The following is a 24,261-nucleotide window of genomic DNA, read 5'->3' on the forward strand; positions in this document are numbered from 1 at the left end:
GCAATAAACCTTTGGTATATAAAATAAAGACTTGAACAAAGATTATAAAAATGCAAGGTAACACTTTATTTTAAGGGGTCCTTGTTCCTGTGTATCTACCTAATTAATTATTACCTATGTAACCGTAGGCTATGTAATAACATGTACTTACATTGTAAATACATAGTTTATTTTGGTGTACTTAGGCAAGGCAAGGCAAGGCAAGGCAATTTTATTTGTATAGCCCGTTTTTACAAACAGTTTGTCTCAAAGGGCTTTACATGGCATCGTAACAACATCCTCTGTCCTTAGACCCTCACATCGACTGAGGAAAAACTCCATGGAAACCCTTTTAACAGGGAAAAACAGGAGAAACCTCAGGGTGAGCAACAGAGGAGGGATCCCTCACCCAGGACGGACAGACGTGCAATAGATGTTGTTACAGACAAGAAAACAGTTTACAGTTTGTCACAGAATGTGCGGAATATGGAAATGTTAGCAGGGGTTGATGAGAGCAGTCTCTAGTGAGGGGAGGGGGGGGGGCAGGGAGAGCCGGTCAGCTCGATGGGAGGACTGGGTGGCAGACTGGTCCATGGGAAGGGAGGGGAGGCCGGTCTAACGGCAGGGGAAGGGGTGGGAGGGGGGCGATGTAGGCGGCGGCTGGTGCAGAGAGATGGAGCTCCGGTGGATCTGCGGAAACACAGAGAGAGAGTGCGAGACACCAAGGCCAAACTACAAAGTGCAACAGAAAATGACAACAGAAAATGACAGTTTAAAAATATACTGAGGAGAGGAGAGGAGAGGAGGGGAGAGGAGAGGAAAGGAGAGGGCTCTGTGTAACCAGATGTGTCCCCAGCAGTCTAAGCCTATAGCAGCGTAGCTATAAAATGGTTCAGAGCTACCTGAACCAGCCCTAACTAAAAGCCCTGTCATAGAGGAAGGTCTTAAGTCTAGACTTAAATGTAGTTAGAGTGTCTGCCTCTTTGACCCATGGAGAGAGCTGGTTCCACAGTAAAGGAGCCCGGTAACTGAAGGCTCTACCTCCCAGTCTGTTTTTAGAGATACTGGGAGTCACTAACAGACCTGCGTTCTGGGAGCGGAGTGCTCTGGTAGGACAGTAAGGAATGATTAGTTCTTTCAGATAGGTTGGAGCTTTATCATTAAGAGCCTTATAAGTCAGCAGAAGGATTTTGAAGTCTATTCTAAATCCTACAGGAAGCCAGTGGAGAGAAGCTAAGGTGGGAGAGATGTGCTCTCTCTTCCTAACTCCTGTCAAAACTCTCGCTGCGGCATTCTGGACTAGCTGGAGACTCTTTAGAGAGTTTTTCGGACATCCTGACAGGAGAGAGTTGCAGTAGTCTAGCCTAGAAGTGATAAATGCATGCACTAGTTTCTCAGCATCACTCTGGGAGAGAATATTCCTAATCTTAGTGATACTGCGCAGATGGAAGAAGGCGGTCCTAGTCACATGTTTTATGTGGGAGCTGAAGGAAAGGTCCTGGTCAAAAATGACTCCAAGGTTCCGCGCGGTTGTACTCGGGGTCAGGGTGATGCCATCTAGAGTAGCGATCTGATCAGAGAAAGTGTCCCTGAGATGTTTAGGTCCAAACACAATGACCTCAGTTTTATCTGAATTCAGTAGCAAGAAGTTAGAGGACATCCAGGATCTAATGTCTTTCAGACAGTCTTGCAGATTGATGAGCCGGCTTCTGTCATCTGGCTCCATGGACAAGTAGAGTTGCGTATCATCCGCATAACAGTGAAAATTGATTGAATGCTTCCGGATGATGCCACCTAATGGGAGCATGTAAAGAATGAAGAGGATTGGCCCTAAGACTGAACCCTGCGGTACACCATGCGTAACTCTGCTATACTCTGAATGGTCGTTATTAACATTAACAAATTGAAACCTGTCAGATAAGTATGACTTAAACCATTTCAGGGCGGGCCCTTTAATCCCTATTTCATGATCTAGTCTCTGCAGCAGGATGCTGTGGTCGATGGTGTCGAATGCAGCACTGAGGTCCAAAAGTACAAGAACAGAGACGAGACCTCTGTCTGAAGCTATAAGAAGATCATTAGAGACTTTGACAAGTGCTGTTTCAGTGCTATGGTGTTCTCTGAATCCAGATTGGAAAGCTTCAAAGAGCTCGTTGCTGTGCAGATGTTCATGTAGCTGCTCCAGGACGATCTTCTCAAGGATCTTAGAGATGTAAGGAAGGTTGGATATAGGCCGATAGTTGGCGAGGACATCTGGGTCAAGAGAAGGTTTTTTAAGTAAAGGGTTAATGACAGCCACCTTGAAGGCCTGTGGCACGTAGCCTGTGGCTAAGGAAAGATTGATTTGGTTCAGAAAAGAAATGTTAATTAAGGGAAAGACATCCTTAAGTAGTCTTGTCGGGACTGGATCCAGCAGACATGTGGCTGACTTGGAAGAAGTAATTGCAGAAGTTAAGTCTGACAGGTCCTTGTTACACTTGTAATAAGAAATGCCAAAGTGGCCTCTCTCTTTGCACACTAATCGCTCCTAATTAATAATACGGCAGGAAATATCAATAACAACGTAGGCTTACCTTTGAAAACGGCCCGCAAACTATCAATAGACCCTCGTTTTCCTTCTCCCAGTATTATTCCTTTTCTCTTAGTGTTTGTTTTTCCTGCTTTTCTCCTGACGTGCGCCCAGTTGCGTAACCTGATGATTGACGTCTGTCAATCACTTTCCTCCTCTTTCCTTTTTTTCCTCGGGTTAAAATGCCTCCAAACAGGCGATCTATGAGTACGTCCTAACTTAACAGAGAAATAAAACACAGCGAGAGCACAACTAAAATGTGATATTATTGGCAGCTTATTTACAGATTTTACTAATGGAGGAGACAGCTGTCTGTCTGCTGCTCCAGCACCGGCAGGATCAGCACCTGTAGACGTCTGTCTGTCCGCATGTCTCGTCCTTTCCTTGTCCGTGGTGCTGAAATAACGCGGAGCACTTTGCTCTCATTACTTTTGTTGCCAATTTAAATTCAGAATATTGTTAAAGCCTGTAGTTTGTCTGAAAATGTAGGCTACATAATGATTTTGCTTTTTGATGAAAACCAACTTCAGTCCTCGTTTTTTCTGCGAAGTCCTGGTTTCTTGCCCTGATAGTGATTTTAACACTTAATGTGTTGTGCGTACCTGGGATGCATGGATAGTGCGTTACTGCGTCCTTTCAGGGTTTAAAGCATCAGCGACACATGGGCACATAGCTGGCAAATAATTTTGTTTAACAGGGTAGGGCCTCATATGAAATATTGAAACGGGCCCCCAGATGTCTAAGGCCGCCACTGCACGTAGGCCTATTTGATTGACAGAGGAGGTCCCGGATCCACTCGGCGAGGTGCCGGATCTTGTTCCGGCAGGATCCGGCACAAATTAAGCCCTGCTCACATCCACTGAGGAAAAACTCCATGGAAACCCCTTTTAAAGGACAATTCCAGGTAAATTCAACTCGTGGGTGTATGTTCCTATCATTTTAGGTCTAAAAGAAGGAATGTGAAGATTTGCAGTTTAATTGCTCCTGTTTTGTGGTAGTTGTGTCTGTGCCCGCATCGCCACGGCAGCGATGAATGGGAGCGGATGCAAGTTCTGCTGCTTAGGCTGTTTACATCCCTCAAAGCCGCAATTTTTTTCCACAGACAGCGTCAGATGGCTACTCAAACATGCACCGGGAAGTTTATTACTTCAAGCAAGCCGACATGTTTGTAAAACTAGATCTAATTCAAAGTCTCCCGGAGTCTCGCGCGAGACCCGAGTTGCCGCGCTCGGTGTGTTCAGGTGCAGTGGGAAAGCTACCGTTTGTGTCATAAACACAGGAATATCAACTCAATTTTTTTCCACAGACAGCATCAGGTGGCGACTCAAACATGCACTGATAAGTTTTTTTGGTAACACTACATAATACAGCCCGCGACTTAGAGCGTACCTACCGCTCTCTTTCCGCATAGGTTGCCCCTTATTTCACACAAGTACTGAGTAACTGTGGCTTACTTCCCCCCTTGTTTCCCCCGTGCATTTACAGTGTAACTAGGCTGCGTCTTAGCGCGTAACTCCGGTTAACTTACATTCTGCTTTACACCAACTTCCACACAAGTAAAGAGTAACTCTCGCTCACTTCCCTCACGGTTTTACAGTATAACTAGGCTGCGTCTTAGCACGTAACTCCTGTCCTACTTTACACCAAATTACACAGTAACTCTCGCTCACCCCGCCACTATTTCCCTGCATTTTACAGTATAACTAGGCTGTGTCTTAGAGCGTAACTCCCGTACAATTACGTGCTACTTTGCCCGGACTTACAGTGTAACTCCTGGTCATTTCCCACCAATGATTTTAACCAATATTAGAAATTAAAAAGTCTACTACAATGAGCACAATTGTTACAATCCATTTTTTTTATTGTCAGCAGGAAAATGTCACCTCTATTCCAGAGATTTATTATTAATTAATTGTATGGTTTGGAATACTGAGAAATTGGTATAGAGCATGGAAATTGGTCAATAACAGGCTCGCTGGTAGCAAACTTACCTCTCTAAAATGCACATCTATGAAAGTCTAGTTCTGTCATCCAAGGGCAAAACACAAACTATAGCCTACAGTAATACATCCACAATAATGAATCATTCAGAGATAGAAAATGTTTTTATTATTTATTAAACAGAAAACACATGACACATCCACATCCATGATCATTCATAAACTTTAATGCAAGTAGATCTTAATTTCCCTGTAAATGAGCACTGTTATTCCCTCCTTAGTGTGCAAATACACTGTAATTGTCCTGCAACTACACTCTAGTTGTCCCGTAGTTACCCAGTAACTAAAGATAGCGGGCTGTATTATAAAGTATTCTTTGTTATTCCCTCCTTAGTGTGCAAATACACTGTAATTGTCCTGCAACTACACTCTAGTTGTCCTGGAGTTACCCAGTAACTACAAGATAGCGGGCTGTATTATAAAGTATTCTTTGTTATTCCCTCCTTAGTGTACAAATACACTCTAGTTGTCCCGTAGTTACCCAGTAACTACAAGATAGCGGGCTGTATTATAAAGTATTCTTTGTTATTCCCTCCTTAGTGTACAAATACACTCTAGTTGTCCCGTAGTTACCCAGTAACTACAAGATAGCGGGCTGTATTATAAAGTGTTCTTTGTTATTCCCTCCTTAGTGTGCAAATACACTGTAATTGTCCTGCAACTACACTCTAGTTGTCCTGGAGGTACCCAGTACCTTCTACTACAGCTGTAACTACTGTCTAAGTAGAACCAGTAAGTAAGAACACAGTTTGTTTCACGAGATAACATCATCTGAAAGTACAGTAATACAAAGACAAAACTAACTGAAGTGTCCCCGACCCTGACATCATAAAATAACAGATTTCTACTGGCTTTTGTTATTTACATTAAAGTTCAGTTTTGTTCCTTCTGTTATAAACTGTTTAATTTAGTTTTGATCCATCTGTCTGGTCCTTCTAAGTCTAAAATAGTCAGTCAAGTCAGTTTCATCTGACAAAATGTACTTTCTAAGTTAGAAGAGTCAAGTTGAAAAGATCGTTGTGATACTACCATCACACCGGAGTGTGACACTCAGTAATGGAGAATGGATGGGCTCTTCCATAAAAGGTGATCTTGATCTTGATCCAGCTCCTTGGGCCAAAGCAGAGATCAGGGTCATGGGTGGCGTGCCATCTCCCTCGTCAGGTACCATTTTCATGGCATCTCAAAAACCTCACCTGTGTAGAAACATAATTATATATTGTATCATCAACTTCATCACATAAAATGCATCACTGTAAAACAAAGTGAGAAAATTAATAACTTTGAACGGTACAGTTTTTCTCATCATGGAATAGGCAGAGATCTTAACCCCCTCAATGTTTAATCCAAAATTACGCCTATGATGCCCCCCGCTGGTCAAAACAAGACACCACACCAACAGACATAAATGCTGTTTTTAATATTTTATTCATGTATAAAATACATAATCTCTAATCTCTCTGCAACAAACAACAGAAACAAATGAAACAGTTTGGGTTTAACCAACTGTGTGTGAGGACCTTCACACTAAAACGTTGATGATAATAATCAATTGTTTTATTTTCCTAAAGTTTTAAAGGGATAGTAGTATTTTTTAAAAGTGGGGTTGTATGATCTACAAATAGCCCCTAAGTACTTTAATTGTAGTAGAAGACTCTCTACACTCCTCCCGTTAGCAACGCCAGCCCATAATAGCCCTGCCCAGAGATTTACAACATACAGTGTTGTGAACAGACACAAAGAAACGGCCTATTTTCGCGGCCTAAAAGAGGTTTTCCCTGAAAAAAAATACACAGTTTCATCGTTAGCTATAATATAATTTTTTCCAGCCCTTCAAAATGCAGGAAAAACACAGTTCTTATTTGGACCTAACCAACTCACATATCCCTCTCCGCCCAGGGTTAGAGCCCGCCGATCAGCAGTTGGTTAGGTCCAAATAAAAACTGTGTTTTTCCTGCACTTTGAGGGGCTGGAAAAAAATATTATAGCGAACAACGCAACTGTGTATTTTTTTTTCAGGTAAAACCTCTTTTAGGCCGCGAAAATATGCCGTTTCTTGTATGTTGTAAATCTCTGGGCAGGGCTATGGGCTGGCGTTGCTAACGGGAGGAGTGCAGAGAGTCTTCTACTGCAATTAAAGTACTTAGGGGCTATTTGTAGATCATACAACCCCACTTTAAAAAATGATACTATTCCTTTAACCTAAAATCTTCTGAGTTCAGAGTTAATTCTCTCTTAAACCAAACACCGATCATAACCTGATCAGACCTGAACTCATCAATAGCCCAATCACCAATCAATAGACGAACAGTGAAAGTGAATCAGAGTCAAACAGCATTGAGTTCAGACGTGAGGTCATCGATCAGTGACCTCATCATGAACAATAAACAGAAACTCTGAGGTTGAACCTTTGACCTTCAGTCAGACTGACGATCTGAACTTTCTCTTAAAGACACAGTGAACGTTTCTTTGTGAGGTCATGCGACGTTGTGATGTCATCACTCCTCCAGGCTGCCGTCGCTGAGCAGGAAATGAGGTCTGACCAGCGACAGCATGGGGCCCCTCGGGGCCCCGGCCAGACAGTACGCCTCGTCCGGCCCGACGCCCCGAGACCGCAGCGTCCTCAGCGCGGCGCAGCAGCTCTCTCTGCCGCCGCGCGCCGTCACCATGACGAAGCTGAGCGGGCTGTCGACCATGCCGAACCTCCGCCGCATCTCACCGAGCCGAGCCGACAAACTCTGCAAAAGGAGAGAGACAGTGAACGCAACCTCCAGGTCAGAGCAGAGGACGACCAGACAAGGCCGTTTTATTTGTATCGCCCGTTTTTACAAACAATTTGTCTCAAAGGGCTTCACATCCCATCATAACAACATCCTCTGCCCTTTGACCCTCACATCCACTGAGGAAAAACTCCATGGAAAACCCTTTTAAAGGACAATTCCAGGTGAATTCAACTCGGGGGTGTATGTTCCTAACGTTTTAGGTCTAAAAGAAGGAATGTGAAGATTTGCAGTTTTGCGGATGCAAGTTCTGCTGTTTAGGCTGTTTACATCCCTCAAAGCCGCAATTTTTTTTCCACAGACAGCGTCAGATGGCGACTCAAACATGCACCGAGAAGTTTATTTACTTCAAGCAAGCCGACATGTTTGTAAAACTAGATCTAATTCAAAGTCTCCCGGAGTCTCGCGCGAGACCCAAGTTGATGCGCTCGGTGTGTTCAGGTGCAGTGGGAAAGCTACCGTTTGTGTCATAAACACAGGAATATCAACTCTTGACTTGCTTCAAGTGTACATTTCTTTCCACAGACAGCATCAGGTGGCTACTCAAACATGCGCTGAGAATTTATATTTACTTGAGTTTTACAAACATGTCGGTGCTGATGAAAGAGGCAGCTGGTGGCGGCGGCGGCGAGTAGCTACCTGAGCGGCCCGTTGACACGCCGACGCCGGGCTGACGTCGGGCTGGACGACGGCGTCGCCACAGAATAAAACTCTGAGCTGCTCAGACGAACAGGAAGCCGTCTGCTGGTCCAACAGCGCCGAGAGGACGCCTGGACCGAGGACAAGGAGGATTCACCTTCTGACACCACACTCACCAATACACCATCAATACATGATTAGAGCTGCAACAATGAATCAACTAATTAAACAATAATTTATTATTAAATTAATCATCAACTATTTTGATGTCGAATAATCGGATGGGTAATTTTTTTAAAGGGATAGTTAAACATTTTGGCAAATTGGCCTATTGCCATAATCCCTATAGTCATAGTAGGTTCGTTACCTTTAATTATCGGTGCAAGCTATTTTTTAGAACAGCGGAGCAGAGCCGCGAGCTGCTCAGAGCTACGCTACGGAGGCTCATGGGATTTCTTGGTTTCCCTCATCAAACTCATCAAATACACAATCCAACAACTCCACAACGCTCTGGTGGACAAGTTGTGACCTGCACATTCACCACGCTATGAGATAATAACAGACGTTATGAGACAGAGTTGTTAGAGGTAAATGCAGAGACTGCTTGATGAAAAACTGTCCCTGAAGGCAACGTGCATCCACGGTTTTGCATTTGCCTCGAAAACAACTCCGCACTGACAATTAAAGGTAAAAAAAAACCTACTGCTAATAGGGGATTATGGCAATGGGCCAATTTGCCAAAATGTTGAACTGTTCCTTTAAGAGAAAAAAAAGTCCAAATTCTTTGATTTCAGCTTCTTAAATTGAATATTTCTGGTTCATTTGTTCCTTTATGACAATAACAAACAATAAACTGAGTCTCTCTTCGGTTTGTGAAGAAAACAAGACATTTGAGGACGTCGTCTTGTGGTTTGGGAAACACTGATTTGGCATTTTTTAACATTTTATTGACCAAACAACTAATCGATTAATCGTTTAAAAGAATCAACAGATTAATCAATGACAAAAATAATCATGAGTTGCAGCCCTATACACGATCAATCCATTACCAATATGTTAGCAATGGAGGGGAACTTCATCATATTTTAAGTTTTAATCATCCTGCTGTGAAAACGTGGCGTCGTCGTGGTGACGTCGTGGTGGTGGTGAAGAAGAGACGAAGCCTCCTCACCTTTCTGCGACGCCTGCGACGCCTCGTCTCTGTCCGTCGTCAGGAACAGCTGCACGTTGTTGTCCAGCAAACAGTCGGTGAAATCCTCCTCAGCCGAGAAACAGAAGCTGCCGACGTCCAGACCTGCAGCAGAGCGACGGTGACCATGACGATGACGACGACGATGATGATGTCACAACAGGAAGTGAACACTGACCCGTCACTGATCGGATAAACTCTTAAAAAGATAAATTACCGTAGCGTCTGGTGCTGCTGATGATGCGGGAGCTCTGCTGCTGCTGCTGCTGCGCATCAGTGGTCACCATGACGACGTCAAACAGCAGCGTCTCCGTGGGATTCGCCTCCAGCAGACGCTGATTCACTCTCTGCAGAGCCTGATGGGAAACAAAGTCCAGCCCTTCATGTGTCGTCTTCAAAACAACAGCTCACACATTGTTCCCTCTGTTGTCGGGGACTATTTTCTGTGGCGGATTAATTCACATTTGGTGAAATTTAGGTGAGATTCGGTGAGATCAACTTCAGATACTGAGGAATTTTGGTTATTTATCTATTTATTGACTCGTTATTTATTCAACTGTGATTGTTACAATGTGGTGGTGCTTATAACCTCCTGTTGTCCTACTGGGTCAAGGAAGGAAGGACGAAGGGAAAGATGGGAGGAAAGAAGGAAGGGAAGAGAGAAGGAAGGGGAAAAGGAAGGAAAGAAAGATGGAGGGAGGGAACAGATTAGGTCAATTGGGTCAAAAAGGAAAGAAGAAGTAAGGACGAAGGGAAGGAAGGAAGGAAGGAAGGAAGGAAGGAAGGAAGGAAGGAAGGAAGGAAGGAAGGAAGGAAGGAAGGAAGGAAAAGGGAAGGGAAAAAGGAAGGAAGAAATGAGGAGGAAGGGAAAAGGAAGGAAGGAAAAAAAGATGGAGGGAGGGAACAGATTGGGTCAATTGGGTCAAAAAGGAAAGAAGAAATGAGGACGAAGGGAAGGAAGGAAGGAAGGAAGGAAGGAAGGAAGGAAGGAAGGAAAAAGGAAGGAAGGAAAAAAAGATGGAGGGAGGGAACAGATTAGATCAAAGAAGGGAGGAGATGGATGGATGAAGGGAAAGAAGGGAGGAAAGAAGGAAGGGAAAAATGAAAGAAAGATAGATGGAAGAAGGGAACAGATTGGGTCAATTGGGTCAAAAAGAAAGGAAGAAATGAGGACGAAGGGAAAGAAGGAAGGAAGGAAGGAGGGAAGGAAAAGGGAAGGGAAAAAGGAACGAAGGAAAAAAGATGGAGGGAGGGAACAGATTAGGTCAAAGAAGGGAGGAGATAGATGGGTGAAGGGAAAGAAGGGAGGAAGGAAGGATGGAAAAAAGGAAAGGAAAAATGAAAGAAAGATAGATGGAGGACGGGAACAGATTGGGTCAATTGGGTCAAAAAGGAAGGAAGAAATGAGGACGAAGGGAAAGAAGGAAGGAAGGAGGGAAGGAAAAGGGAAGGAAGGAAAAAAGATGGAGGGAGGGAACAGATTAGGTCAAAGAAGGGAGGAGATGGATGGATGAAGGGAAAGAAGGGAGGAAGGAAGGACGGAAAAATGAAAGAAAGATAGATGGAGGAAGGGAACAGATTAGGTCAATTGGGTCAAAAAGGAAGGAAGAAATGAGGACGAAGGGAAAGAAGGAAGGAAGGAAGGAAGGAAGGAAGGAAGGAAGGAAGGAAGGAAGGAAGGAAGGAAGGAAGGAAGGAAGGAAGGAAGGAAGGAAAAGGGAAGGGAAAAAGGAAGGAAGGAAAAAAAGATGGAGGGAGGGAACAGATTAGGTCAAAGAAGGGAGGAGATGGATGGATGAAGGGAAAGAAGGGAGGAAGGAAGGATGGAAAAATTAAAGAAAGATAGATGGAGGAAGGGAACAGATTGGGTCAATTGGGTCAAAAAGGAAGGAAGAAGTAAGGACGAAGGGAAGGAAGGAAGGAAGGAAGGAAGGAGGGAAGGAAAAGGGAAGGTAAAAAAGATGGAGGGAGGGAACAGATTGGGTCAAAAAGGAAGGAAGAAATGAGGACGAAGGGAAAGAAGGAAGGAGGGAAGGAAAAGGGAAGGGGAAAAGGAAGGAAAGAAAGATGGAGGGAGGGAACAGATTAGGTCAAAGAAGGGAGGAGATGGATGGATGAAGGGAAAGAAGGAAGGAAGGAAGGAAGGACGGAAAAAAGGAAAGGAAAAAGGATTGTGGAAAGAAGGAAGGAAAGAAAGATGGAGGGAGGGAACAGATTGGTTCAGTTTGAAAGCAGAAAGACAACAGGAGGGTTAAAATACATCATGTGTAATAAATACTGTGGTATTTCATTAATAAAACTGTAACATTCCCAGAATAACTTTAATATTTTGAGATAATGTAGTTGTACTTTGAGAATAAAGTCGTAGCATTTTATGCTGAAAAAATACAATTTAAAAGGAGGAAGTTAAAATATCTGAGGAATAAAGTTGTATTTCTGGACTCGTAACATTTCCTGAATAAAGTCACAAGAATAAATTCATAATTAAAGGATAAACAAAAGAAATGAATGAATAAAATCACAGAATTACAGAAATAACGCGGCTGTAATTCAAGGACAAAGTCGTAGTGTTTCAGGAATAAGGTGTTGTACTGTGTATTTTAAAGAGTTTTTTTCTTTTATTGAAATACTTTTTTTAGGGGAAAAAAAATTGTAATATTTATAGTTGTAACATTTCTAGAATAAAATTAGTGGATACAAATATTCTGGAGATAAAATTGATCATCTATTCTTGTCAACAAAGTTCATATCTTGATACCACAGCTCACAAACCAATAATAATATTCATCATTATGGACAAACTGAGGCGTCACCAGTACACGGTCTGTATGACGCTGCAGTTTCTCCGTCTCTAGTGAAAACTCTCTCTTATCTGTATAGAAAGAGAAGTGGAGGCTACTTGGTTATTGGGACCAGTGCCCGGGCAAATTTTCAGTAAGTCCTTAGAGCAACGTTGATCTGTGTTTTGCTCTGATAGGAGTTACCGTTTTGTCATGCTAAGCCTAATTGTGAGACCAGTTTAGATGCAGAAAATGGCTCTTTTTCTCCACGTTTCTGTCTGTCTCAGCCTGCGGGGGCCCCTATCGCCGTGGTAACCTCTTTGATCCTCAGGCCAGAGCTCGTTAACTTCATAAACAATCCACCTGGCGCTCGTTTAAATGTTTATAAACACAGACACAGCTAAATCAGACTGACACAGGATGCAGCTACTAACTACCTATGTGACAAGTCAGTCACACACACACACACAGATTCTAGAGCCAGCTTCATGTGAACACACACACACACACACACACACACACACACACACACACACACACACACACACACACACACACACACACACACACACACACACACACACACACACACAGATAGAACGATAGAACGATAGATAGATAGATAGATAGATAGATAGATAGATAGATAGATAGATAGATAGATAGATAGACAGATAGATAGATAGATAGACAGATAGATAGAACGATAGGACGATAGAACGATAGAACGATAGATAGATAGATAGACAGATAGATAGATAGAATGATTGATAGAACGATAGATAGATAGATAGATAGATAGATAGATAGATAGATAGATAGATAGATAGAACGATAGATAGATAGATAGACAGAACGATAGATAGATAGAACAATAGATAGATAGATAGATAGAACGATAGATAGATAGATAGATAGATAGATAGATAGAACGATAGATAGATAGATAGATAGATAGATAGATAGATAGATAGATAGATAGATAGAACAATAGATAGATAGAACGATAGATAGATAGATAGATAGATAGATAGATAGATAGATAGATAGATAGATAGATAGAACGATAGATAGATAGATAGATAGAACGATAGATAGAACGATAGATAGAACGATAGATAGATAGATAGATAGATAGATAGATAGATAGATAGATAGATAGATAGATAGATAGATAGATAGATAGATAGATAGAGGGCTAGAGGGATAGATTTTAGGGCTATAGTATTTTCTCATTTACAGAGTGATAAAGAGAGATATCCAAAATCCCCTCTGTAAAAACTTCTGACTCTAGTATGTCAACAAAATAAAACAAGAATTTTGAAAGTGGCTTTTATCCATTGTTCAGATTTCGGATATGCAAATTAGCACATATTTAATGAGATATTGCCTAATTTACATATTTAAACATACGATTTGACAAAACTTGTAATACAAAAAATATTTGTCTTAATGTAAGTGATAAACTTGGGAAGTTTCATGGTGATATCTGTTAGTTAAAAATTTTACCCTATTCACCTGTGGTGTCTCCTCAGGCTTCCTATCCATCTTGGACGCCATCTTGAAAATAACACCTTTCTAGTGGTCAAATTTTGGTAAACTTTTAGTATGTTATTAAGGACATCTAATACTATAAAAAACAGCTGAGAAACCTTTTGTTAGAATTTTTTTAGGGTTAGGTGGTTTTTTTTCATATATGTACCCGCCTAATCATATTGCTGAAAAAAGAGACAGTTTTCATTGTGCAACGAGTTCAGTTTCACTACAGCTGAGTGAAAATCTGACAGTTCATAGATGCTGTTGTATTAAATAGTTGAACAGCAGTGAGATCGATGATGAAATAAACACATTAACTCCTCCACACACCTGCAGCAGCGGGAAGGCCACGCCCTCTTCGTACGCCTCTTCACCATCGGCTCCACCTTCCAACACCGACCGAGACGTCACGGCAACGACCACCGCACGATCAGCATCTTTCTGCAGAAGAAACACAGGACATGAGTTATATACGTATAGTGATAGGAAATGTGAATCATATTATTGGATATTGATTATTGAGTCATTCCATAATGTGACAGTGAAGGTGAAATGAGCATCAGTACAGTTTCATCTTGTCTTGACCTACAAAAACACATCAAATATGTTTATATGTTTTTTTTTATTATTGTGTGTCGATAAAAACAAGTTTCTTATGTGCTGATAATATTTTTGTTTTATATTATCAGATAAATGTGGTGAAGTCAAGACTTTTAGGTTTAATTGTAGTAGAGTATAAAGTACCAGAAATTGGAAATACAGAACTAGCATGGACATGGATTTTTTTGTTTATTTATTTGTTTCATTCATTGAAGAAATAAAATAAAGAGTTTAACCAGAGACCTTCTATTTGGTTTGACACAAAAAAAATAATGCAACTTCTGAATGAAAGGGGGCAGAAAAGCAAACGGACCTTTTAGACATCATTATAAAACATTTTAACTTCTGTTTTCTAAATCATAAAGATCTTAAAATATAATTCTGCTTCGTTTTCTCTCAGTCTTTGCAGAAACTGACCTGAATTTCAGCCTCTTATTCATCGATCCGGATCTCCACTAGAAAACGTGCAAGTTCACATTTACGTCACTAATCTGCGACAGAAGTATCACAGGTAAATAAATGATTATGGGTGTTTAGAAATAATTAGGTCCCGCTCGTCAAATCGGCGTACATTATATAATCTATGCATTTATATTTTAATATTTTAATCACTTTCTAATCTCTCCCGCTCTGATGGAACGTGTGCAAGATGAATCAGTTTGGATTTTAGTGCAACGTGTGGCTGCATGGATTTTATTTCTGTGCCGAATTGAACATAAGTCACTCACGTCTCAAACTATGAGCTTTAATTGATGTTTGCTTCAAAAAGAAACATTATTATACTTAAAATAATGATTATTTAAACGGAGTCTGGTGCACAACTCTGATAAACAGCCTCACTCCTCTGGTTTCTGTCGGAGTTCTTCTGCAGATGTGTGAAATTCAGATCTCTAGTTGTGTTTGTGGGTGTGTGAGACAGCCCATAATAACCTGCCTCGGCCCCAGGTGAGTCTCTCTTAACTTACCTGCTTCACGTCCGTGTTCTGCACCGTGGAAACCATGTCAGCTGCGGCGCCTTCACGGCCTCGACAGGTTAAAGTTTCTTTATCTTTACCTGTTCACGGACACAACGACCCCGTCACCACAGCAACAACAACAACAACAGCAGCAGCAACTGTCTGTCAAAGTTCCCCCAGAAACACTCAACTCTTTAGTTCACTTCCGCTTTTCTGACGTGTGTGTGACGTAGCCTACCGCTTTAATGCTGCGTTCAGGACAACTCGGAATAGTGCAGCAGATTAATTGCATATTTCAAGAGAATCGTTCACTTTGGTATAAAAGCATGAAATTTGGCACAGATACTCTCTAAGGGTCACTTTTTGGGAAAAAGATGTTGGCCACGCAAAAATTCAAAAATTTTTCAAGATGTTCTGTATTTAGTCTAGTAGGAAGAGGGGGGTATCATGTATCCCCTGGAAATATATTCTAAACAGTGTTTCTAGATTGGAAAAAATGTGTAGAAAATGATGAGCTATGTTAAAAAGTTGTCAGAATGTCCCATGTATCATTTTTATGCAAATTAGTGCCGCCATTATCGAAAAAACCTAATTTCACTATATCTCAGCCAATATTGCAGATATCTGAACAAATAAGGTGTCTACACCCTTGTTTTGAGGGTCAGAGATCATAATAAAACTATTCATAAAGTGATCACATGTTGGTGCCATGCTAGTAAGCAAACCTAACCCTTTTACCTTTTACGAGAGGCCAATATTGGAGATACCAAATAAGGTGTCTAGACAGAGGTTGTTTTGTGTTTAACCAAGGTTTATTTGGATCAAACATCACAATAGAACTCTTCTTGATGTGACCACTCTTCTCTTTCCCATGCCAGATAAACAGTCAAGTAAATGGTTCTCCACTATGCATCACTCATCATCGTTTTCACTGAAATCATCAGAGTTAAACTCATCCTCTCCTTCCTCTTCCTCTTTCTCCTCCTCTTCCTGTTCATGCTCCCCAGTGTCATGGGGATCAACCAGTGAAGTTGGTAGGATAGGACCACAGGACCATCATCATAGGGTTTTGGTTTTTCCAGAATAGGTTCATCAGCTCGCTTGTACAAGGCACAGTAGTTCACACGTCGGACATGTGGCTTCAGAGCAGAGTGGCGTGGAGGAAGGCGAGCCAGGTCAACCTTAGACTTGGAAGTGAGTTTCTTGTCCTCCCCCACCATGTTGCGTAGCAACTTGGCACGGACAACATCCACTGAAGACTCACAACTCTGTCCAGGCGTCAGACAGGTGAATTGCTCCAACTGCCTCAGCACCTCAGGCTTGACACTCTAGCAGTCACTGAGTTGACTGAATACGTGAAACCTGGGATTCTTCTTCAAGGGCCCCACCTTCCTTCTCCCTTTGATGGCACTGGTACAGTCTTCTCCACTGAACACAAAGAACCCAAGAAGAGTGGTGCGGTATACTCCCAGGGATTCTGCAAGCTCAGAGATGTTGAGAAGTTGTTGGTGTTGGGTTAAAGAAGCTTCCTGGATCTTCACACTGTAGGGGTCTGATGAAGTCAGCTTTAGCAGCCTTGCCCACAGCTTCTGCTCGTACTGTAACACGTCCATCTCAACATCAGTGGGGACAGATGCACCAGAAGCCGGGCAGTAGTAGTATTGCAGAATCCCTGGGAGAAGACCACCGCACCACTCTTCTTGGGTTTAGTGGAGAAGACTGTACCAGTGCCATCAAAGGGAGAAGGAAGGTGGGGCCCTTGAAGAAGAATCCCAGGTTTCACGTATTCAGTCAACTCAGTGACTGCTGGAGTGTCAAGCCTGAGATGCTGAGGCAGTTGGAGCAATTCACCTGTCTGATGTCTGGACAGAGTTCTGAGTCTTCAGTGGATGTTGTCCGTGCCAAGTTGCTACGCAACATGGTGGGGGAGGACAAGAAACTCACTTCCAAGTCTAAGGCTGACCTGGCTCGCCTTCCTCCATGCCACTCTGCTCTGAAGCCACATGTCCGACGTGTGAACTACCGTGTCGCCTTGTACTAGCGAGCTGATGAACCTATTCTGGAAAAATCAAAACCCTATTATGAGGGGCAGGGATGGATGAAGACTGATGAAGGAGTGTTGAAACCGGTGTGGTCCTGTGGTCCTATCCTACCAACTTCACTGGTTGATCCCCATGACACTGGGGAGCATGAACAGGAAGAGGAGGAGAAAGAGGAAGGAGAGGAAGAGTTTAACTTTGAAGATTTCAGTGAAAACGATGATGAGTGATGCATATGTGGCGAGGTGGAGTGGTGAGTAGTGGTGATGAGTGATTGCCAACAACGCCACCTGGGGAGTTTCGCCCCAGGAAATAGTTACTGTTTTTTTTTTATAAAAATGAAAAAGGTCACGCAGGCTCGAATCACCACAGGGGAGAGTTCAGGTATAAAAAGAATAATAATTTATTGTCACAATATTGTTTCTATAAAACTTCAATAGTTGCCAAAATATTTCAAATTCACAAAAGACTGGGCCAAAGAAAGGGGAATGGACAGGGCTGGGCCAGCCACGGCGACCTTAAACCAAACCAAGGGGAAGGAGAAACAAACCAAGAAAAATAATATCACCCGTGACACTGCATACACACGCAATGGAGAAGTGAAGAAGCCACCACCAGGGATTGGGCCGCCGCGCTGGACTACAGCACCTGTCCACAAGGAGAGAGGGAAAAATTAAGATGGCCGCAGTCTAGCTGACCTCCTCACACACACCAAGAACAATTAGATATTATTTATAATACAAAACCAACATAATGAAGTCTTCTTAAAATATTCAAATACAAATTAGAGAACAATTAAACAATTATCAAACCCGCCCCCCCACAAAAGAAAAAGGAAAACAAGAAAGAAAATAAATAAATTGTTAAATGTCTCCGAGGTCACTATCGTCGGCAACAACAATCATTTAATCAAAACCATGTAATTGAGCCAAACAAAACAGCAGCAAACATCGTGGTGGCCGATGACCGGAACACACCAGGACGCAGGATAGTGTGCAGAACTAGGAGAGTGGGGGCCGCTGGTTACAGCGCCCCGCTGTAAAGCAAGAGAGAGACAGTGTCACAACTAGCGCAATGATGTAAAACTGCAACAGCAGACAATTAGAGCAGCCTACCTCTGAGCTCTACTGCACCCAACACGCGCCCACCAGAACCGCTCGCTCCCTCCGGCTCACCGCCGCTCCGAGCACTGCAACGGAGCGGGAGGATGAAGCCCCAGGGCCAATAAAAGTAAAACACCAAACAATAACTAACACGGCATGCTTACCTTAGTGATATGACGGGGAGACTCGGGCATGCACGCCAGCCCGCTCACCGAACGCGCCGCACAGCAGAGGCAGAGAGGGAGAACAGCGACCAAACACACCTGTCCCAATCACACACACAGCGTCGCTCCACCAGCTCGCCGTTGCTCCAACACTGCAACGGAGCGAAAGGATGAGGCCTCAGGCTCAATAACAGCAAACACAAACCAGCAAATATGCAGAATTCCTACCTTAATCATACGACGGGAGGACACAAACAAGCACGCCGGCCAGTTCACCGGACGCACCGCACAGCAGAAGCAGAGAGGGAAAATGTCGACCAACACAGCTGTTTTAATCACCTAACAGTGCCGTCCCCCCATTAACCTGCGCCAGACTGACAACAGCACCATGCAGTGACCAGGAGGGAGATGACTCACCCGGTCACACATAGTGGAGAACCATTTACTTGACTGTTTATCTGGCATGGGAAAGAGAAGAGTGGTCACATCAACAAGAGTTCTATTGTGATGTTTGATCCAAATAAACCTTGGTTAAACACAAAACAACCTCTGTCTAGACACCTTATTTGGTATCTCCAATATTGGCCTCTCGTAAAAGGTAAAAGGGTTAGGTTTGCTTACTAGCATGGCACCAACATGTGATCACTTTATGAATAGTTTTATTATGATCTCTGACCCTCAAAACAAGGGTGTAGACACCTTATTTGTTCAGATATCTGCAATATTGGCTGAGATATAGTGAAATTAGGTTTTTTCGATAATGGCGGCACTAATTTGCATAAAAATGATACATGGGACATTCTGACAACTTTTTAACATAGCTCATCATTTTCTACACATTTTTTCCAATCTAGAAACACTGTTTAGAATATATTTCCAGGGGATACATGATACCCCCCTCTTCCTACTAGACTAAATACAGAACATCTTGAAAAAATGGCCGCCATTTTGAATTTTTGCGTGGCCAACATCTTTTTCCCAAAAAGTGACCCTTAGAGAGTATCTGTGCCAAATTTCATGCTTTTATACCAAAATGAACGATTGTCTCACTAATCTGCTGCACTAGAACTGGGAACTCTTCCCCGACCTCCTACTTGAAAACGTGAAATTGAACGCCACCACGCCACCTCATGTCGGAGCTTCATCCATCCACTCGGGAAAAGTCGGAGGGAAAAAAAAAATCTAGCCCGTTTTCTCCGAGAATCAGTTGTCTTCTTTACAAAAATAAACAGTTGGAGATATTTTGGACATTAGAGAATCATCACAACAAGAAAAAAAGTGTTTGTTTGTGTGGCGGGGAGAGCTAGGCGCTCTGCGATTGGATTGTAATGTCTTTCCAGGATGTTCCACAGTTAGGCTATCTGAGGTGAGTGGCTACATGCAAAAACACAAAGTTTATACTGTTTATAGACTATTGTACACACTGAACAGGGCTCCAGACTAACTTTTTTGACTAGGAGCACAGTGGCCCCTAACTTAAAATTTTAGGAGCGCAACAGAAAATTTAGGGGTGCACACCGAAATCGACTTGCAAAGTAAATTTTCACATTTCCTCTAATTTTCACTAATAAATACTGCATGAATGCAGAAACTATAATGTTTTAAATTCACATTTTATTGTGAAACAGTTTAAATATTGAAAATATAAAGTTAATGTTTAGGCTACACTGACCAATAACAGAACAAGTAGACACACTACTTGTGGTAAACTCATCCTAGAATCCTTGGGGGATAAGGTGCCTGTGTAGGCCAGCCCTCGTTGGCCTCCTTGTCTGTTGATCCTGACTGATAATTATGTAACATTACGACACATGAAGCAAATACTTGGAACTACTTGTGCTTTTGAAATCACTCCGCCCAGCAGCCAAAACAACTCGTACCCGCTGTCACCTGCTACAGTCAGACGTGCCAAATAAAAAACATGGTCTTCAACATGAGTTCATGTTTATTTTATATTTTATTGTGTCAGCTTGAAACCATACAACCGTGTTGTGTCGTCAAACAGGAATGTGCACGGCCAATCAAATCCCAAACAATCCATGAACCAATCAATGATCACTAATAAACGAAAATGAAGTCATGAGTGTTAATTGGCTCCAGTTTCCAAGAAACAGCAGTTAGGTATTAATTATAGAAATATATAATAAAAAACAATCAGTCTCAAAGTCAAGATAAATTTTAATCTACAAACGTCATGAATTCAGCGTCATGTTAACAGAAAAAATCATTAGCTGGTTGGATTAGTAGCTGATGGTTTTTGTGCTGCTCCACATCAGCAGGAAATGCACATTACATATAAAACTGATTCAAATTGTTTTAGTTGATTCAGTAAAACCACAAAGACAAATAAATCACATGTAATTCATTATATTCAGCGTCTCTACAACATTATGTTTGTTTCCAGTTGTGTTTATTGTTGTGTCTGTTTACCTGTGACCAGCTCACAAACAGCCTGTAAAGTTGAACATGAACAGTGAATTTGTTTAAAATGTGTTTTTCTCCTCAGTGACGCTGGCGGCTCAGAGACTTTTAGCTTGGTGATATTAGGCCTCGTCCTTCATCAGCAGCTGAGTAAAAGTCACCGTGGTTTTTGTCCTGTAATAATCGACGCTTCCATCTTTAAAGGAAGAGGAAGAAGTTTACAAGAATCATTGAGAAGAGTTTAAAAAATCAACTGATTTAATCCATGAATGTGAAAACGTGAGTGAGAGACAGAGACAGACATGTAGAGACTGAACTGTCTGTTCAACAGTGAGAAGGTTTCTGTGACAGGAGGAGACTCTGATTCACTCAACACAGAGACACTGAGCAACCAGGCAACCAGAGACTAAACCCAGGATACAGAGGTTGAGCGAAGGTGGTGTTGAAGGTGTAGAGGTGGATCAGTGAGTCAGAGGAGACTCTGTAGAAGGACAGAGAGCCAGCAGGACAGTCCACATACACTGCTACTCTGTTAGAGACAGAGGAGGAGGAGGAGGAGGAGGAGGAGGAGGAGGAGGAGGAGGTGATGTCTGTCCGTCTGCCATTGTGCCAGACGTGGTAACGACCATCAGAGCAGCTCAGACTCCAGGACTGATCGTTACATCCAAACAAAGAGTCTCCACTGTCTCCTTTCCTGCTGATTCCTCTGTAACTCACTGATATATAAACCACTCCTCTCCACTCGACCTCCCAGTAGCAGCGACCAGTCAGACCAGTTGAACACAGCAGCTGAGGATGAAGGTCAAATCTGTCTGGATGATAAGGATATGACTGAAGCTCCCACACATGTGTCGCCTTCCTGTTGTTGTCAGACAGTTTGATCAGTGTGTTCACTGTGTTTGTGTCGATTGTGAGTCGACAGGAATCTGATGGAGAGAACAAGACACAGCTGCAGTTATTGATCATGTGATCAGTTATTGACAGTTTGATGAAGACTCATGACGTCAGTGATGTGACAGTGTGAAGATGGTTGAATGTGCTGCTCAAAGTAAAAACACACTTACACTTCCCCGGACCGAATTGGGCTCCAGCAGGCTGCACCCTGAAAGGAGGAGGGGGGTCAGAGCAGCACGTTCTCTGTCAGCATGCACACATGGACATTACATGGCTCTCACACACACACTGTTTCATCACTGTGTTCACATGGAGGCTGGTATGTATGGATGAACACTGAGCACAGAGAAGAAGGAGCTGGAGTCTTTATCTAGTGATGATACAGAGCAGGAGGAGACGAGGAGGAAACACTTCATCATGTGTTTTCTCCATGTGATGTCACTTCAGTGTCAGACACACACTTTCACTCTCTGACTCTCAAGCTGCACAAACACACGTCACAGTAAATAAGATGAAGACACAACAGGTGGAGCTCACCAGCCCAGATATCCCACAATGCACCAAGAAAGGCACAGGAGAAGACATGTCTGTTAGAGCTCAGTGAAACAGTGAGTTTAGTGAGAAACACTGAGTGTGAACACAACTTGTGTTTGTTTGAAGAAAACTCCCCAGGAAGCTGAAGAATGAGGCTGTGAGCAGGTTTCCACAGGAGCCACAGCAGCAGTGAGGGGATGAAGGAGCTCTAATAGAAACCATCTGATCACAGTGACAGGACGGATCAGGATCTCAGGATCAATGACTCTGTTCTTCTCTGCTCTTCACACAGATCAGCTGCAACACACTGACTCACTGAGATCAGTCACATCATGTGGAACAAAGCAGCCGTCCTCAGGACCAGTCCTGAGCTCCATCAAACCTGTCCACACATTTTTACTGGACTTGAAGTCAGAGTCCAGAGGAAGCAGAGAAACTGTAGAGCAGAGAGAACCAGGCTCAGCTCAGAGCACATGGACTCAGACAGGAAGTGAAGCTCCAGCTGCTGGAGACTTTCATTAAGGAGCCACTTTGTGGCTTCATCTGATCTGGAGTCAGACGTGTTTGAGCAGCACACACAGTCTGAAAACAGCTGTTTGATCACACACACACACATTCAGCCACAAACACTGATTATTACACTGTTCACTACACTCACTCTCTTCTGATTGACAGCTCCAGGCCTCTGGACAGTGATGACATCTGGATGTCACACTTGTGATTTACTGTCTCCTCAACACACCAACAGATCTCATCAGGACAAGATCAGGATCTCAGAGAGACTGAGCTGATTATTGATCATCAATATCTGACCAGACAGAGAGGGTTGGAGACTCTGGAAAAACAGTTCTATCTGGCCACATTTTGAAAATACAAAGTCAAAAGTCCCAGCCCCTTTCCTCAGACTTCTCTCTGAAGCCACGCCTTCACCTTTACGCAGACCTGGGTGAAGACTCTGATCGGTTTCACCTTAACATACACACACACACAGGCCTACATCCACCACACACTCAAACAGCTCTGTCCACCGTGCGGTCACACACTCGACCCCTGATCTGCTCTACAACCACTGCATCATGCCACACCGCGACGGTACTAATCGCTCCTAATTAACTCATTGAGTGCCGCGCTCCTTTCCAAAGTTTTAGTCAAGTGTACCGACAATTTAGACCATTTTTGACGATTTTTGTAGAGCCATAGTGTATTCTATATTATTGCCACCAACACATACTGTGGCCCATTTGAAAGGTGAAACTTTATGCTTCAAATGGCCACAAACCGTTTGTTTCTACGTGCCTCCGTTCCTGAGAAAAGTCAAGCTAAACATGGCTGGGTTTCACCAAAATCCCTGCTTTTTTTTCTAGGAAAGGAGATACAGCGTCTTTTATGAAAGGTGCTCTGTTTTTGTCTGTCACTCTTGTTCTGACACTTGCATTTCTGGATCAAAGGGCTCGTGTAGACGCACCGTGCCGTGTCACAGCCTCTCGCCGCGGAATGTGATGGTCTCTCGGCCACAGCAGGTCGGGAACACCGGTCCCACCGGTGGTCGCGGTCCTTCTGTGGTCCGGGTCGGTGATGCCGGTCTGCTTTGGCCCAGAGACCATCAGATTTTACCGCGGGAGGACCTTGGGGAGGACACGGTGTTGCTCCAGATGAAGACCGGGACTGTCGGCTGAGAGCTTCCTGTTTCTGCTCCGAGCAGCTGGAGCAGCTGGAGCAGCGCTGCATCCACATGCAGAACTCCGTTTGCAAAAGCTGAGTTATGATAAAAACTTCCAGATCATGAGCTGTCATGAGTTTTTGATCGTCATCTATTTCAGTTCTGCTCGTCGTAGAGTCCCCAAATTTACATATCAGGTGTGTTAAAGTGTCTATTTTCATAATTTAAAAAAAAGCAAAAATCGTAAAATCTTGCTTTTGGCACTCAACGCATGGGAACAAAAAATGAGAAATTACGTGGTTGGCACTCAATGAGTTAATAATACGGCAGGAAATATCAATAACAACGTAGGCTTACCTTTGAAAACGGCCCGCAAACTATCAATAGACCCTCGTTTTCCTTCTCCCAGTATTATTCC

The 24,261-nt window shown here is 42.9% G+C and overlaps 2 protein-coding genes across 2 annotated transcripts in view; both read right to left on the minus strand.

Annotated features, from left to right (window-relative positions):
* Positions 1 to 24,261, minus strand: part of LOC310987927 (protein NLRC3-like) — a gene marked incomplete at both ends in the record, with an annotated part of 313,828 nt that overhangs the window by 283,907 nt on the left and 5,660 nt on the right. The window lies entirely within an intron of this gene.
* Positions 6,319 to 15,164, minus strand: LOC310987597 (cytosolic 5'-nucleotidase 1A-like). Its single transcript, XM_083973926.1, has 6 exons — positions 15,038 to 15,164; positions 13,803 to 13,913; positions 9,374 to 9,512; positions 9,139 to 9,261; positions 7,968 to 8,098; positions 6,319 to 7,286 (listed from the first exon to the last, which is right to left on the minus strand). The coding sequence occupies exons 1-6, from the start codon at positions 15,071 to 15,073 to the stop codon at positions 7,047 to 7,049; spliced, it is 780 nt and encodes a 259-aa protein (XP_083830052.1). The 5' UTR covers positions 15,074 to 15,164; the 3' UTR covers positions 6,319 to 7,046.

The sequence above is a fragment of the Trachurus trachurus genome, assembly GCF_905171665.1.
Source record: "Trachurus trachurus genome assembly, chromosome: 6".
Lineage (NCBI taxonomy): Eukaryota > Metazoa > Chordata > Actinopteri > Carangiformes > Carangidae > Trachurus > Trachurus trachurus.

Coding starts and splice junctions, on each gene's coding strand:
- LOC310987597 (XM_083973926.1), bottom strand. CDS start 15,073: ATGGTTTCCACGGTGCAGAACACGGACGTGAAGCAG. Junction 9,262..9,373: donor CAGCAGCACCAGACGCTACG/GTAATTTATCTT, acceptor GCTCTGCTGCAG/GTCTGGACGTCGGCAGCTTC. Junction 7,287..7,967: donor CGTGTCAACGGGCCGCTCAG/GTAGCTACTCGC, acceptor CTCCTTTTGCAG/AGTTTGTCGGCTCGGCTCGG.